The sequence below is a fragment of the Narcine bancroftii genome, chromosome 7 (genome assembly GCF_036971445.1).
Source record: "Narcine bancroftii isolate sNarBan1 chromosome 7, sNarBan1.hap1, whole genome shotgun sequence".
Taxonomy (NCBI): domain Eukaryota; kingdom Metazoa; phylum Chordata; class Chondrichthyes; order Torpediniformes; family Narcinidae; genus Narcine; species Narcine bancroftii.
In genome coordinates, this window is record NC_091475.1 from 194,637,862 (window position 1) to 194,655,572 (window position 17,711).

General features: G+C 42.7%; 1 protein-coding gene across 3 annotated transcripts in view; it reads right to left on the reverse strand.

The window, feature by feature from the left end:
* atp10a (ATPase phospholipid transporting 10A) overlaps positions 1 to 17,711 on the reverse strand; it is a 252,799-nt gene that overhangs the window by 19,140 nt on the left and 215,948 nt on the right. For all 3 annotated transcript variants that reach the window (XM_069891894.1, XM_069891893.1, XM_069891895.1), the window contains 3 exons: positions 12,386 to 12,512; positions 6,030 to 6,214; positions 1,076 to 1,406 (listed from right to left, as the gene is read on the reverse strand). In XM_069891894.1, coding sequence (XP_069747995.1) covers positions 1,076 to 1,406; positions 6,030 to 6,214; positions 12,386 to 12,512 — 643 coding nt within the window. The remainder of the gene's footprint in view (positions 1 to 1,075; positions 1,407 to 6,029; positions 6,215 to 12,385; positions 12,513 to 17,711) is intronic.

Genomic DNA, 17,711 nt, shown 5'->3' on the forward strand with positions numbered 1-17,711 from the left:
CAATTTTCCCTTGCAACCGCTGAAACTGTGCCTGCCAGTCCCGCATCGGACTTGTCAGTCACCAACGAGCCTGCAGCAGACATGGACATACCCCTCCATAAATCTTCGTCCGCGAAGCCAAGCCAAAGAAAGAAGTTTTGACCGCAGTAAGTACCTGTGTTGTTCAAGGCATCAGGAGTTCTGGTGGTCGGATGGGAGGCTGGGACTGGGTGATAATCCTGTACCCGGAGGCATCAAGAGCTTTGAATTGACGGGTGGATGGGGCATAGACGGAAACCTAAGTTGGAGGCATCGGGAGCTCTGGTGGGCAGGTAGCTGGGGGCTAGGTGTGAGTTCACGTTAGAGGCTTTGGGAGTATAGATGGGCGGGAGGCTAAGGCCTAGGCGAGAATCTATGGTCAAGGCATCAGGAGCTCTGATGGGTGGGCGGCTGGCGTCCAGGTGAGAGTCCGCGGTCGATACATCGGGCACTCCGATGGGTGGACAGTTGGGGCCTAGGCAAAAGTCTGATGTTGAAGCGTCGGGAGCTCCAATGGGCGGCCGGCCGGGGCCAAAACTAGGGAATGGTTGACTTTTGTAAGTGATTATATGGCCAAAAATAGGGGTGTCAACCTTTACACAGTATTAACTTTACATGAGTATATACGATAGTTACTGAGGGATATGATAAGTGAATGAATGAAGGATACAGTGAGTCAGAAAAATCTGAGGGCTGGACCACGTTTCCATCCCAGTTCCATCACAACACCCAAATGACCTTGTTTTATGACTGACATTCGATATTTGGATATAATGAAGCGGGGGCTTTTTCTCGGATTGTTTTAATATATTCATGAGAATAATTAGAAGAAAAAGTAGGCTATTTGAGTCCTTCACCATTCAATAAGATCGTGGCTGATCATTTATTTCAGTGGTACTTTCCAATAGCAAGACACATCCCCTAATTCAATTAATAACTAAAAAAAAACTAACATTCGATCTATTGCCATTTGAAACCACACAGAAGCGAAAGCAGAGATCATGTAGTGATCTCAATAACATTATTTATCAGCAGACAAAAAGCTAAATATACTCACCTATTGCTAAGGTCATTACTTTTAGTTTATCCCGGACCAATTTGACCACCATACTCTTCTGCAATGGTGTGGAACGGCAGCACAGCACGGCACGGCAACTTTGGGCTAAAGCAAGGAACTTGTCCTCCAGTGTTCTTTCCAATGCAAAGGACAGAGTCCTCCCATCGATTACCAGGCTGAAGTTGTGCTGTTGTGCGGCTGGGCTCGGCAAAGTTCCAATAGGAGGAACAAGGTCACCCAAGCCGTTGGCAGCAACGTGCGAGCCTTTATTCTGTGGACACTTTGATTTTATGCAATTCAAGCTTTGCTCCAATAAAGCTGCACAGTCTTCCTGTTGACAATGGAGTTTAAGATGAGAAACCAAGCAGATACTATGGACCTTGAGTTAATTTCAGCAGTAGATTCAGGATTGTTTCAATGACTGGCGTTGTTGAAATTTCACCTGGTCTTATTTCATAACTCTAGTCCCAGTGCATACTAAAACCAGAAATTAGTTTGACTCACCACCCCCCCCACCCCCGCACCCTCCTCCTTGTGCAGAAGGTGGTCGGAGTCCACAGAGGACAAGGGAAGAACTTCCAGAAATGGATTCACTTTGATCAAGAAATTTAGGAGATATCAGCTCAGAGTTGAAAGTCAAAGCCCCTTAAAGTGTGAGCAACTTGAAAAAAGGTTTGATGGAAAAGTGAACAGGGTCTACCAGATTATGGGAGGCGTAGATATGGTGGACAGCTAACACATTTTTCCCAGGGCAACAGTAGCAAATACCAGAAGACATTTGTATAAGGTGAGGGGAGAGGTACGTTTCTTTTTGCACAGACAGCAATGGGTGCCTGGAACGCATTGCCAGGGGTCTTGGAAGAGGTTGGTACATTTGGGACATTCAAAAGACTCTTAGTCAGATACCTGATCCCAGAAAAATAGTGGGTTTTTGGTGTGAGTTAGGGAAGGTTTAGATTGTTGAATACTCTATAGAGGTCGGCTGAAGGGCCTTAACTGTGCTGTAATGTTCTCAGATTTATAAAAGCTACCTCGCAGACCACCACAGCTGTTGAGCCTGTATGCTCACCTATGCAAATTGGCCCTTGGGCCCTCTGAGTCCATCCCAATCATCAGCCGTCCATTTTTCAGATATCCTATACTTTGTTCTACAACACACCATTGTACTGGAGAAATTCAGGAGGTTGACGGTTTGGGCATGGTACATGCTGAGCCTTCGCCCCCTGCCTCTGCATACTTCCTGTTTAATTCTTACTTTGTTCTCCCTGTTTTCCATCAACCAACAACCCCCTCCTCCCCTACCCCAATTTATCCCTTCATCCATCCACTAGGGGCATTTTACAGTAGCCAAATGAGCTACAACCAATTAATTCCATGATCAGAATTCTGTATGCATCCTGGAAATTAAACCAGTCATCCACACACAATGATTGGTTCCCAGAGCACCTTTTCAACCATTGAACCAGGAGCAGGAGATGGTCCTTCTCTATCCTTTACTCAGATCATGGCTGATCTGTTTGTAACTTTGACACCACATTCTAGTCTACCCTCTGAAACCTTTCATCCCCTTCTTACTGGGTGAAAAACCTTTAGTTTTCTCTCACACCCAAAGATGAGCCAATAAGGAAACTAACTTCTGTAATTAACCCCTTTTATAGGCAAAAGAATCAAAGTGCGGGGGGGGGTGGGGGGTGGTTGATGATGAATGTGTGAGAAAGATGGCAGAAGAAAATAAGGAATGGGAATGAGACTGAAAAGGTTTCTCTGCTGGAAGCTATCATGGACTCAATGGGCCAAATGGCATCCTTCTGTGCCCCAATGAGTAAATCTGGACAAGCTAATGTGCAGACGTGAGTGCGCTAGCTAAATTCTTGCTGGCCCTCTGCATGATTTGGGCTCTTTGCGCCCTGGTGATCAAAGATCTAATCCAGTGGTTTTCTTTCCACTCACATACCACTTTAAGTTGTCCCTATGCCACAGGTGTTGGGTGATTAGTAAAGGGATTGCTGAAGGTGGTATGAGAGTGGAAAGAAAAAGTTTGAAGACCACTGTTTTAATCATACATATGGACTCGTTATGTGCATGGTTTCATAACTCGAAAGGAAATGGGCCAATGGAAATTTTTCTCAGGCAAAATATTTCAGTAACAATTGGCTCTAGAGCAGTGATTCTCAGCCTTCCCTTCCCACTCACATCCCACTTTAAGCAATCCCTTACCAATCACAGAGCACCTATAACATAGGGATTATTTAAAGGTTAAGATCATTAACCCTACACTCAGCCTTCTTGTCTTTTTCTTCAAGAGTTTTAGCAAATATCTTTTCTTCAACCCCAGAATACTCCGTGAGGTTTCACTACTGCCTTATAAAAAGCCTCAACATCACAACCCTGCTCCTATATTCTAATCATCTTGAAATGAATGCCAGCATTGCATTTGCCTTCTTCACCACCACCTCAACATGCAAGTTTACCTTCAGGCTGTCCTGCACAAGGCCTCCAAGGTCCCTTTTCATTTACTTCCCATTTGAAAAATAATAGTCTCTCATTTATTTTTTCTAACAAGGTGCATGATGGTATACTTTCTGACATTATATTTTGCCACTTCTCTGCTAATTCTCCCAGTCTAAGTCCTTCTGCAGACGTGCAAAAAAATGTTGCACTATCCACCAACACTAAAATATCATAAAACAATATTTTTTTGTGTATCGAGGATGATTTTTTGTGTACCGAAGATGACCTATTTCACCCCTTGCAATAAGAAGACAATTTGCTTTTTATTCTTGGTTCTCAGACTTTTGGCGAACAATAGTCATGTCTTTTGCCTTTCTATGGGTGTCTTCTTCTATTTTGTGTTTCTGTGTTTTGATGCACGTGCCAATTGTCAGAAATCAAAACTTTGATTCTTTTGTCTATTGCTTTATGGTAGTTTATGGATCTGTGTCACCTTCTTGGAAAAACACTCCAATGGATTTATTTACGCGCCGTTAAATTCGGCAAAGCTTCGGGAAAGCTGCCATGCAACAGCAAACACAGCTGATGACTGCTGAAGTGAACAGATGTTTCCTCATTATTTTTGCTCTGTCTGTTATTTGCAAGCTTCCTCTATGCAAGTTAGCTTTTGGATGAAATGAAATCGCTAAGTCCTTCGTTTGCAATGAGGCTCTTCCATGGATTTTAGTACTGAAACTTAAATGCATCGCACTGGTTTTTCAATTTCCACAAAAGCTGGAAGGTTGAATAAAAATTAAATGAAAAGTAACTTTCAATATGTTTGTGCACTGATGCTGTTTGACTTGCTGGGTAATTCCCAAATTTCTGCATTGAATTCTACTTTCACAGCTGGCTCAATGTTCATTTTTTTTTTATGTCATGAAGATGCTACTGTTGTACTTATAAAAAATATTAAAACAGAACTACAAGGTGCCAAACTAAGTATACTCGAAACCCAAACCTAAATTGTGGAGTGTTTTAAAAACACAGAATTGCTGGAGGAACTCAGATCTCTCAGCGTCCAAAGGAGGCAAAGCTATGTAACTGACGTTTCGTTTTAGACTTGAGTACCTTCTTTGAAGTACTCAGGCCCAAAATCTCAGAGATATATCTTTACCTCCTATGGACTCTGCGAGACCTTCTGAGTTCCTCCTGTATTCTGTGTTTTTAAATACAATCACAGTGCCTGCAGTGCCTGTGTCTTTCACTTCTCTCTATGGAGGGCTTTGAATTTCATGGAGTATTGTTGGATTTCACCTGAAAGACAATATGGTTGAAGAGATTAAAAAAAAAGGTGGGTACATGAGGGTAGAATCAAAAGGGGGGGGGGGGGCGGGTGGGCAGATAAGGTCGAAATAGAAGGCAGGGTTTCAAGTCAGGAGATATTTACGAAGTGAAGTTATAAAAGAAGGGGGATTGTCAGGGTTTATGATAATTAAAATGATGAGAACTGATTGTGAGAGGCTGTTGCCTTTGGATGAAGGAATTAAGAGAGTTTACACGAGTAGAGCATGAAAGTCTGCAGATACCTTGATTGAAGTAAAAATACAAGGCTGGAGAAACTCAGTGGGTCAAACAGTGTACTTTATATAGCAAAGATAAAGATACACAACCAATGTTTCGGGCTTCAGTCATTCATCAGGCTATAAGCAAAATGTGGACAGGCACCTGAATGGTGGATTTTTATAGCTATATTCCTCGCCCCCCCCCCCCACCCCACCATTTTGTTCGGTGCCTGTCTATATTTTTTCATATCTTGATGAAGGGCTCAAGCCTAAAACGTTAGTTATGTAACTTTAGTTTTGTTAAATAAAGTTTAGGCAGTCCCGGGTTACAAACGAGCACCATTCCTAAGTCTATCTCTAAGCCAAATTTGTAGGTAAGTTGGAAGAGGTACATACGATTCATATTTAGCAATTTTAGTGTCAGTTGGTCAAATGTTTATAGTATATATTTTACCTTTCTATGCAGAAAAAGAAAAAAAGATCATGATTAAAAGTTAACATTTACTCTTGTTCCATTGATGTCTTGGATACTGGAAGGGGAATTCAAGAAGTAACATTATGCACATCATGTGTGAATTGGGGGAACAGTCAGTTCGTAACTCTGAGTTGTCCGTAAGTCGGACATTCGTAACTCAAGAACTGCCTGTACACTGTTTGACCTCCAGCATTATGTTTTTAATGAGGGACTATTTTTTTTTAAATGAAAAGAATTAAAAGTAACATGAGGAAAATATATTAGGCAGTTTGTGGTTGGGATCTGCAAAGTACTCCCTGGTCAAGAGGGATGTGACTAAAATTTGCATGGCTAATGAGAAAGTGCTGGGAGTGAAGCTCTGGTGCAGTTAAGATCTGCTGCAGATGTGATGGGCTGAACAGCCTCATTGTGTGCAGTTACTCTTCTAGAATTCTGTCTGAATAAAAACTACTTTGGGTTGGCAGTGGAAACTTTGCTCACTCACCTGAGATTCTGCATTCATGATGAGAAGCTCCTCGTCTTGACCAAGAAGTTTGCAAGCGTAGGCAATATTGATTGCAGTTTCCTGTTTGTCCCCAGTGAGCACCCATATCTGCAAAGCTGCTTTTCGAAGATTTGCTATTGTTTCAGGCACACCATCCTGCAAGCGGTCTTCGATACCCGTAGCTCCTGAACAAATGAGAGATGAGAAAACTTAGATCACTGGTTTGTAAAAGGGACACCTTCCATGACAAGAGGTAAGAGAAGACCTGCTGACTATTCAAGCCTGCCGACTGCAGTGAAGTTTCTCAAAAAGACTTTGCTCTTATTGAGAGACCATGTGTATTATAAGAACTACAGGGAAGAGGTGGAAAATCTTGTGATATGGTACGAGAGTAACAACCTGAGTCTCAACGTGAACAAGGAGATGAATGTCAACTTTAGGAGGACCAGGAATGACCACCTTCCATTACTTATTAATAACTCAGTAGTGGAGAGTGTGGAGAGCACCAAGTTCCTCGGAGTCCGCCTAACAAATGACCTATCCTGGACACACAAATATCTCTTCACTTGTCACGAAGGCGCAACAACGACTGCACACCCTGAGAGGACTATAGTGGGCAAAGCTACCAGCCAACATCCTGTCAACTTTCTAAGGGTGCTCTATTGAGAGCATCCTGGCTGGCTGCATCACAGTGTGGTACAGTTGCTGTACAGCATTAGATCAGAGGTCAATCTACAAGGACCATAAGAGTGGCAGAGAGGATTACTGGGATCTCCCTCTCCCACATTGACGTGATCTTTCGGGATCATTGTTTGAAGAGAGCTCGCAAAATCTTTGAAGCCCTCTGCCACCCCGTACACAGAATCTTTCAGCTATTCCCATTGGGAAAGAAACAAAGGAGTATCAGAGCTTAGTGCTACAGTACCAGTGACTCAGGTTCAAATCCAGCACAGTCTGTAAAGAGTATGTACTTTCTTCCTGTGGGTTGGGTATAAGACCATCCTCTGCATGACACCCACGTCATGATGTCACCCTTCCATATATATAACCCTGTATTTCAGTTGCCATGTTAGTCTAGTAGAAGTAAAGGATGAGAAAGCATCATGTCTCCGAGTCTTAATTGTACGAGTGGGTACACAAAAGTGGTGACGAGGAACAAAACGAACCCTACACATACTCCATGCACCAGCCGTGAGAAGGAAAACAACAGAAAAAAGGTAGAAAATGACTACCTAACAACCACAACAGGTCCCATCAAAAGATCAATGCGAAAGCGTGCCAAGATGGCAGAGGGAAAGTTCGGGGAATTCAGTGAAGTTGAAGAGAATTGGGATAACTACGTAGAACGGTTTAACTACTACTACGTAGCTCACAATATTGTGGAAGGTCCGGTAAACTGCAAATGTTCCCTCTTCCTCAGTATAATGGGCAGCAAAACATTCAACCTCCTTAAGACCTCGCTGGCCCTGGAGGATCCAGGGACAAAGACATTCAATGAATTATGCACAGCTCTAAGGAACCATTTAAGCCCCAAACTTCCAGTTATGACAGAAAGGCAATGATTCTATGAAAGGAGACAAGGACCAGGAGAGGCACTAAGCAAATACTTGGCATTGTTGCGCAAACTGGCAGAGCACTGTCATTTTGAGCAGTTTCTAAATCAGACACTGGGAGACAGATTAATGATGGGGCTGGCAAATTGCCAAGCAAAGCAAAAATTATTAGCAATGGATGAAGACGTTACATTACAAATTGCATACAAAACTGTCTGCAGCTTTGAAATGGCAGATAAAAACTTGAATGTGGGTCAACCCAACCTATTGGTTGGAATGTCTTCCCGCCAACAATGGTTCCATTGTGGGAAATACAACCACCAACCAGAAAACTGTTTCTTCAAAATTTCTAAATGCATCCATTGCAAAACAGAAGAATATCTGCTTTTAACCACTATCAACTCAGCCCTCATCTACATCTCTTCCATTTCCCACTCATCTGCCATGGGCCCCTCTGCCCCCAGACACAACAAATATAGAATCCCCCTCATGCTCTTCTACCACCCCTCCAGCCTTCACATCCAGCACATTATCTGCCAGAATTTTGGGCACTTGCTACAGGATCCCACCACCAGACACATTTTTCCCCCTCCTCCCCTCTCGGCCTTCTGAATGGACTGGTCCCTCCGCGATTCCCTCATCCACTCATCCTTCTTCACCCATCGCAGCCCCGGCACCTTTCCCTGTGCCAACAGAAGGTGCAACATTTGCCCTCACCATAGTCCAGGGCCCCAAACAGGCCTTTTATGTGAAGCAACACCTCACTTGTACATACAGAGGACTTATTTACTGCATCTGGTGCACCCTTTGTGGCATTCTCTACATCGCAGAGTGGGAGATCACTTTGCTCAGCACCTCTGCTCCATTGAGAACCTCAGTGACCTCCCAGTGGCCAACCATTTCAATTTTGAGTCACACTCCTGAGCTCACGACTGTCCATGGCTTTATATACTGTTCCACCCTGACCACCCACAGATGGGAGGAATAACACCTTATTTTCTGGCTGGACCCCTCCAGCCACATGGCATGAACATTGACTTCACTGCTTTCTATTAAACCTACTCCCCTTTTCTTCCCCTCCCCCTTTCCTGTCCTTCCAGTTCTTTCACCCTCTCAGCCCTACCATCCCTCCCTCCCCCTCATTGCTGTTACTGTCCCCTCCCTCCTTTTTCCACCTATCATTTCCTGCCTTGTCCTTCCCCCCACCCCCCCCGCCGCCCACCTTCCCCCCTCCTACCCTTTTGTTCATTTGCTGACTGGCATTTTCTCATACTCAGATGAAGGGCAAAAGCCCAAAACGTCAGTTATGTGTATGTTTGCCTTTGCTACATAAAGGACACTGTTTGACCTAAAGCTTCTCCGCATTTTGTGTTTATACTTCCTCTAGCAAGTCACCCATTATATTCTGCAATATGTCGAGAGGAATCATTGAAACATATTTTAGTTTGGAAAGATAAACTGAAGTCCAGAAACACTGAAACAGATTTCATTTTGGAAAGTCTTAATAGGCAACTGAAAGCTATTTGGAAGGAGCAATGAGGCAGCCTGAAAACAGGGAGTGCGTTGAGTTGTTGAAAATCTCTGGCAATATAAATTGGGCCCGAGCAAAGAGTGGACCACGTTGACTTGCGCAAAACTCTAGGAGAGGGGACTTCAGGTAAGCTGACCATACAGAGTTAACAGAAGAATAAATGCAGTCTGTAACTAAGAGTAAAACAAAGCACCTGATACCTATACCATGGCATTGAAGACTACTGAAGGCTCGTATCATTGATGCAGAATGGATCAGGTGAAATAAACTGTAGGGATAAAGATTCAACAGTTTACACTGGTTTCCAAATGCTTGCACTTACTTATGACCTTGGCAACATTCACAGTTACCTGCTTTTTTTTTAAAAAGATACGATTTTGTTGAGGTTTCCCATCTGAAATCATAAATTCCACCAGTGATGCATACCAGCAGATGTGATTTATCACACAACCTCTCAAGCATTTTAAGCAAATCTCATTACCTCAAAGTTGTTTGCAGCACCCACAAGTTAAGGGTCTATTTTTTAAGTGTTTGTGTTTTTCCGTAAAAATTAAATCCCTTTGTACAACTAGTCAATGCAATTCACAAACGTGTTGCAGAAACTCAACATCCCTCGGAATTAAGGGCTGCTAATGTTTGAGGCCTGGACTCTTTGTCAGGTATAAGAGGAGAAAAAAATACAGGCAGTTGCCTGAATAAAACATAGGGGGCGAGAGGAGGGGGAAGAGGGAGGGAGAGGAGCACAGGGTGACAGGTAGGTCGGCGGCAGATACAGGTGTGAGGGTAGAAGAGAAAAAGGTGAGAAGTGATAAGGGGGGGTTACTCTCCTATAAGGGAAGAAAGGAAAGGGATGAGAAGCTGGAGGGATAGAGAGATGTGAGGGAGGGGGTTAACAGAAATTGGAGAAGTCGATGTTAATGCTGTCTGGTTGGAGACTGTCAAGACGGAATCCAAGGTACTGTTCCTCAAATTTGTGCATGACCTTGGTTTGTCAGTGCATGAGCCCACGGACAGACAAGTCAGTGTGGGAAATGGTGTGCGAAATTGAAATGGTTGGTCACTGGGACGTCCTTGCTGTTGCAGCAGACAGAGTGAAGCTGCTCACTGAATTGATCTGCTCGTCTGTGTCCAGTTTCTCCCATGTTGCTTCACTTTTGGGGCCATGAATGATGGTGAGGGAGGAGGTGTAAGCACCTGTTGCAGGACCCAGGCCCAAAACTTAGTTACCCTCTACTTCCTTTAGATGCTTTGTGATTCGTTGAGTTCTCCAGCATGACTGCGTATCATACTCGAACCTAGGATCTGCAGACTTTCTTGTCGGACAACTTGTGAGGTTCATGATTGACAAATGAAGAAATATTTCCTGTTTAATAGCGATGTACTCGTACTTTTAACACTGATGTACACTGGATTTAGAGTCAAGGCATTTTCTACTCAGCAGGGTAGCATGGCCAGGGTGTCAGTTTACATAACATTTTATTATGGCATCAGCTATCTGGGTCCGAATCCGTCGCTGGCTGTAATGAATTTGTATGTTCTCCCCGTGTTGGCGATGGCCTCCTCCAAGTTCTCCAGTTTCCTTTCGCCCTTCAAAAAGTACAGGGGTTGTAGGTTAATTGGTATAGTTGGGTGGCCAAGCTCATGGGAGGGATGTCACATCACAGAAATGCCGGAGGAACTTAGCTGGTCTCACTTAGCGTCCATAGGAGGTAAAGACGTTTCAGGCCTGATCCCTTCCTCAAGGTATTAGTGAAAAAAGACAGGCATCTGAATTAGATGCTGGGGAAAGAAAGGGGGCAGAATGGGATTGGGAGGAGTGCAGGCTAACGGACAAAAGGTGTTAACTAGATATAATAGATGAGAATTGATTTTTAGCTGTGTGGAAGGTGATAGAGAAAAATGGAGAGAGAGAGAGAAAGGTAGAGGAAAGGAAATGGGGGGGGGGGGGCGGTGGCTGGGGGAAGAAGAAGAACTGTTTCTGAATGTCAGTGATGTTTACAAGCATCAAAAGCCCAGGCTACTTTGACTGACAGTGGAGTGGAGAGCCTGGCTCTGCCCTCTGGCCAAGGTTTTAGCAGCAGTTCCGTGGTTCAGAATGTGTTCTAGACATAAAGTCCTGGTGCTCGTCAAAATTTCACCCATCACAAGGATGCCCCTGAGTTTGGATTCTCATTCAGGAACACTGCATCTCAGCAACAAGTGCATACAGCAAGCACATCTACTCTACGTAGTATGGGCTAACACTTCACTAACACCAATACACCTTAATGAAAGTAACCTAGCTTTTAAAACTGAAGTCCAGAAACACTGAACTAGATAGAAATAAATGGTGACATGCCAATGACTTGAAATGAGCTCTCTATAGTGGCTGCCTGACCTGCTGAGTACTTCTTGCACTTTCTAGTTCTGTTTCAGGGTTATTACAGCATGACGTCTGGAAGCAGGATAGATGGACTTCTGTGTGGAAACATCTATTTTCACTTACAGTAATTAATGTAGTTTATTATCCAAGATGCTATCACTCTATTGAAGCTTTATTAACGATGGAGAATTCAATGCAAAAACCACATCTTCTGCCAGACACAGAATTCCAAAGATAAACATGAATTTTGTTTTTCCAACTACCGTAAAACCGCTCGTATCTGGAATTCAAGCAACTGCTAAAAAGATTGAGAAAAATAAATAAAAATTAAAAGAATTAGATGGGAGCAAATATTCAGCCAGCCTTGGTTGTGTTTTGCTTGTAGCAGGTGCTTGAATAAAGTTGTGCGAATCAGCAATGATGTCACACAGGATGAAGAGTTGGTTGGTGCCGCTCGCCGTTGGGGTGACTCTTCGTCACTGCTTTGTAAGAATTTCCCTGGTCAAAGGTTTTATCTATAAACTTGGGGTGTGGAGGGGGGGTGGGGTGGGGAGGGTGGAAATTATCTACAATGCAATTGTTCGTCTTTCAGGGCAAGGAACCTGCAGATACAGCGACAGTTAAATGTTTTCAAAGAATGTGTCTGAAAATTAAGTAAAATGCTTTAAGGTTTACATATTTTTGCAAGTGAAGTTTATTCAGTGTAAGTACAGTATTGTAATTTTGACTTTTAAACTGTTTATTTTTAATGCAGGTGTATTAGTTAAGGCATTGTAAGAGTGAGTCTCAAGCAAACGGAATAGGTTGCCAGATTCCAGAGGTTTTCTGAACTTACTTTTAAGACCCAATGCATCAAAGCACAAATATGCTTATCTACAGCCTACTAAATCACCAAAAAGTTATCCCATACCCAACAGCTGAAGGTCAGTCTCCAAGGAGACTGCTGACTGGAACAGAAGTTCTTCTCTGTTTTCAACAGAGGATTCCGCCTCCAAGCGGTTTTCCAGCCAACGTGCGTACTCTTTCTTACGCAATACCTGAAATGAGGAAAACAAATCAGAACATATTTGTAAGGATTATCAGTCCTGAAGCAGAGTTTCAACCGAAAATGTCGACTATCTATTTCCTTCCGTGGAAGCTGCCTGACCTGCTGAGTTCCTCCAGCAGTTTATTCCTTGCTATGGAATCCAGCATTTGCAGTCTCTTCGGTCTCCACAAAAATCCTAAGTGTTTAATTATCATTTCGATGGCAAAACAGTACAATTGACCATCAACCTGGAAACGAACTCTAAACATGATTAAGGACACTGTTACAATGGATGCATGCAGTTTGAAATCAGAGTGGTGTTTGAACTTGGGCTATAGGCCTGCCACTAGTTCATTCTTTGACCGGGGGCAAAAGGAGCTCTGGATGTGTGTGCATTTACATCCACAAGCACTGATGTATGGAGGCAGGGCAAAATGATACATCGCTTGGATTATGGCTGATAGCTTTGATCTTTGTGATGCAACCTAATCACTTGGATGTGATTGGAGGAGTGATCATCAGGAAGTTTGCAGATGACAAGTAAGATGGTGGTGTTGAGGGTAGTCAGGAATATTGACCAAGGCTATAGAAGGATACAGATCAGATGAAAAGTTAAATGGAATTTCGGCACATTGAATTTAATCCTAATTCTGAACTTAGTTTAATTTATTTAAAAAAAAAAATTTGTGTACTTACATGTGCACAAATGCACTTTCATTTCTAAAACTCTGTATGTCGGATTTTATGTTGAAATCAATAAAAATATTTTTAAACGAAAGAATTTAATTCTGACACTGTAAGAGTGTCCTGTCTGGCTACATCATTGTGTGATGTGGTAGCTACAAAGCATCAGACCGGAAGTCAATACAAAGGATCATCAAAACAGCTGAAAAGATCATTTGGGTCTCTCCTCCTAATGATTGCCATCATGGTAAATGTTGTGTTGCTTAGATAGGGCTCAGGGATTTATCGTGGACCCTTTCCATCCAGCACACAGTATTTTTGACCCACTACTATCAAGAAAGAGGTGCTGGAGCATCAAAATCAGGCTTCTTCTCTCACTTACCGAATCAGTCAACCCAAAATATTTATATATAATTATTTATTTCAAATTATATGTTTGTGGAGACGCGATTATTATGAGCTGTGTATTGTGTGTCTATATGGGTGCACTGTGGCCTGGAGAAATTATTTTTACTGGTTGTCTATGTACCATCAGTGTGGCGATATGTTTCCTCCATTGTATATAGTTATTGTTGGCTACTGTATATATGGAGTTGGCCCGCCCACTGATGACTCATACCCTATGACTCCTCCCCCGTGGCCTTGGGCCATAAAGATCGAGCCACCTCTCCCTTTCCTATACCTGGATCCGAGCCAGCAAAGTTCTTCTGTATATTAAAGCCTATTGCTCCCTCCCTATTGCACTGCAGTCAGATAATAAACTTGAACTTGAATGTGATGGACCGGGGGGGCCTTTGGGTTCAAGTTCATAGTTCCCTGGAAGTGGCAATTAGATAGGGCGGTGAAGTAAACATGTAGCCTGCTTGATGGGGCTCAGAATGTGAAGGTGGTGACATTATGTTGCAACTTTACAAAACTCTGAGTTGACTTCACTTTGAGTATTGGGTGCAGTTCTGATCACCACCCTACAGCAAGAACACGTTAACGCTGGAGAGGGTGCAGAGGAGAGTTTGTTTAGGCAGGGTTTGTCTCTTCTGGAGAGAAAGAAGCTGGGAAGTGACCACAAAAAAGTATATAAATCACGTTGATTATGTATCTTTAGCTCCTATGGACACTGCAAGAGCTGTTGAGTTCCTTCAGCATTTCTGTGCTTTTATTTAAAAAAAGAGGGCACAATTTTAAGGTGAGAGGAAGGAGTTTCATTTATCAAAGATATCAACAGCCTGGATGGTAATGCAGTAAATTGGATCAGAAAATTTGCAGATAATACTAAGATTGGGGTGTAGTGGAGAGGGAAGAAAGATCTCAAAGCTTGTAGAGGGATCTGAATCAGCTGGAAAAATGGGTTGGAAAATGGCAGATGGAATTTAATGTGGACGAAGTTGCACTTTCAGAGGATTGGGTAGGACTTTTATGGTAATGTTAGGAAACTGTAGAGTGGTAAAACTCCACAGTTCTCTACCTGATCGAATCCCACGCTGTCTGCAAAGAGTTGGTACATTCTCCCCGAGTCTGCATGGATTTTCCCCTGGGGTTTTGGTTTACTCCCACCATTCGAAACGTACCGGAATGTAGGTTAATTGAGTGGCGCAGATTCATGGGCCGAAATGGCCTATTACTGTGCTTTATGTCCAAATTTTTTAAAAAATCTGGGAATACAGACACATATTTGAAAATGGTCTATCCTGTACTGCTCTATGGAGTCACACGTTGATAGGGTTGAGGCTTTTTGGCACATCTGTTGATAGGTTTTTGCACATTGCCCTTCATTTATCAGAGTATGGTACACAGAAGAGTAGGGATCTTATATTGAAGTTGTATAAGACGTGAGTGAGGTCATATTTGGAGGATTGTGTGCATTTTTGGTCACCTACCAACACAAAATATGTCAATAAGATTGAAAAAGTGCAGGGAAAATTAACAAGGATGTTGTCTGGACTTGAGGAGCTGAGTTAGAGGCAGAAGTTGAATAGGTTAGGATATTATTCCTTGGAGAGAAGAAATAAATAGCAATAAATAGCAATAGTGGACAATTTTGAAACAGCGTGGGAAAATTGTTAACGCTATAGCACACAATTTATAATCAGAGAATGATGGGAGATTTGATAGAGGTACATAAAATTATGAGAGATATAGATAAGGTAAATGTAAGCATGCTTTTTCCACAGAGGTTGGGTGAAATAGGAATTGGAGACATGGGTTAAGGGTGAAAGATTAAGTGGTATATTAAGGGGAATGAGCTGCCAGCAGAAGTGCTGGATGTGGGTTCAATTTTAACTTTTCAGAGAAATCTGGATGGATACATGGATGAGTGATGTACAACTCTATGATTCCAAATACCATTCAATTAACAGTCAGAAGGAAAGCAGCCTGGCTGTTAACATGAACCGATGATCAGAACAAGTGCAAGGATAGTGAAAAGGTCCACTTCTCTTTCAATGGACCACTTCACTCTCTTTAGTTCTTTGCAGAACTGCACCTTGACGTCACCAAAAACTCTCCATTAATTTATTTTTGCCTTTACAATGGAAAACTTTTATCGTGGCCTACTTGTGTATTTTTGGGATGTGGGAGGAAGCCAGAGCAAATAGAAGAAACCCCCGTGACCGCACAGACTGCGTCAGAGGTCAGGATTGAACTTGCATTTTTGAAAGTTGCCACCGTGTGGTCCCACCCTGGACACTTCTCAACTAACATCAGCGGGAGAGATTATTATCTCAGTGTTGTTTGTACAGGCTTGCATATCTGCCACAGTTCAAATATTGTGATAAAATTTTTTAAAAAGTTAATTCATCATCCTGTACATCCTATTTTGGGTCATCAGAGATTGTAAAAGATTCTGTAAAAATTAAGGTCTTTTTAAATGCAAAGTTGGGACGGACCTGTCGTGACAGTTCCGTGCAGTATTAAGTGTTTATGATGGGCTTACTGTGAGTTAAAAAAGTGTCAGAATGATTGAGCGTAGACTGCTTCACTCATTGGATTTAACATAATGAGTTAAAGCAATGTACAAAGAAAAAGCAAAAGTTATATTTTTCCATAGGATATCAGTCATCCAGTAAAAACAGATCCCAATTTTAAAATGCATTAATCTCAATCTTTTGAAAAGACAAATGGTGGTACTGTATTTCAATTATATTACTGTATAATGCTGACCTGCTTTGCACACAATTTTTTCCACCAGCACTTTTTATATTTTAGTCCTACTAATTCAATGCAGTTTTAAATGTGAAACAAAGACTGATTAATGATCCATGCATCCACTTAATTAAATATCATGTGGCCAACCCCTAGTATATAACTATAGATTTTTTTTTAAAAACAGGCATGCTGTAGCACAGCAGCAGTTTATCTTTAGTTCAGATTCTAAACACCCCTGATAAGATCTGAAAATGCATCATTGTCTGTAAGGAGTTTGCAAGTTCTCTCCATATCTGTGTGGGTTTCCACCAGGTGCTCCAGTTACGCCACCCACCCCCACCCCCCCCCACGACCACCATAACATCCGGAATTTGTAGGTTAATTGGGTGGCACAGGCTCGTGGGCTGGAAGGGCCTGTGACCATGCTGCATGTCTTAAAAATAATCTCAGTCCTGAGTGTGAATAAAGGCAGGAGATCCAGTTCAAACAGTGATGGTCCTCCATTTCAACTGCAGGAGAGTTTGGACAGGCAAGGACTCATAACAGATTGCAAAATACATTACAATGCCTGAAACATTAAAGGCACCAATGCTGACTTGTTGCTTTGGAGGAAAGGTTATAGAAGCCACCTAGTCAGAGGCGTAAAAGCACAGAAACAGGCCATGTGGTCCTTCCGTCCATGGTGACCATCCAACATTCCTCGATACTAATCCTATTTACAATAAAAAATGAATCTGCTGGAGGAATCCAGTGGATTGAGCAGCCTCAGTGAGAAAAAAAAAGAATGGTGAACCTTTGGAGTTGGAACCCTTTATCAAGATTCCAGCATATGCCGTCTCTTGTGCTTCCATTAATGAGCAATTGGCCTGTAAGTCGTCTGTGCCTTGGCAGTCATGTACTTTTCTAGATACCACTTATATGCTGTGACAGTTTCTGTCTTCACCACCCACTCAGGCAGTGCATTCCAAACTCTAACAACTTACTGGATGACTTTCTCTTCTTGTATCCCCTTTCATAGTCTACAAGATTATGAGAGGCATAGATAAGGTGGACAAACAGCACCTTTTTCCCGAGATGAGAGCAGCAAATACCAGAGGGCACCTGTTTAAGGCAGTGGTTCTCAACCTTTCTTTTCCACTCACATTCTTTGGCTTGGCTTCGCGGACGAAGATTTATGGAGGGGGTAAAAAGTCCACGTCAGCTGCAGGCTCGTTTGTGGCTGACAAGTCCGATGCGGGACAGGCAGACACGATTGCAGCGGTTGCAAGGGAAAATTGGTTGGTTGGGGTTGGGTGTTGGGTTTTTCCTCCTTTGCCTTTTGTCAGTGAGGTGGGCTCTGCGGTCTTCTTCAAAGGAGGTTGCTGCCCGCCAAACTGTGAGGCGC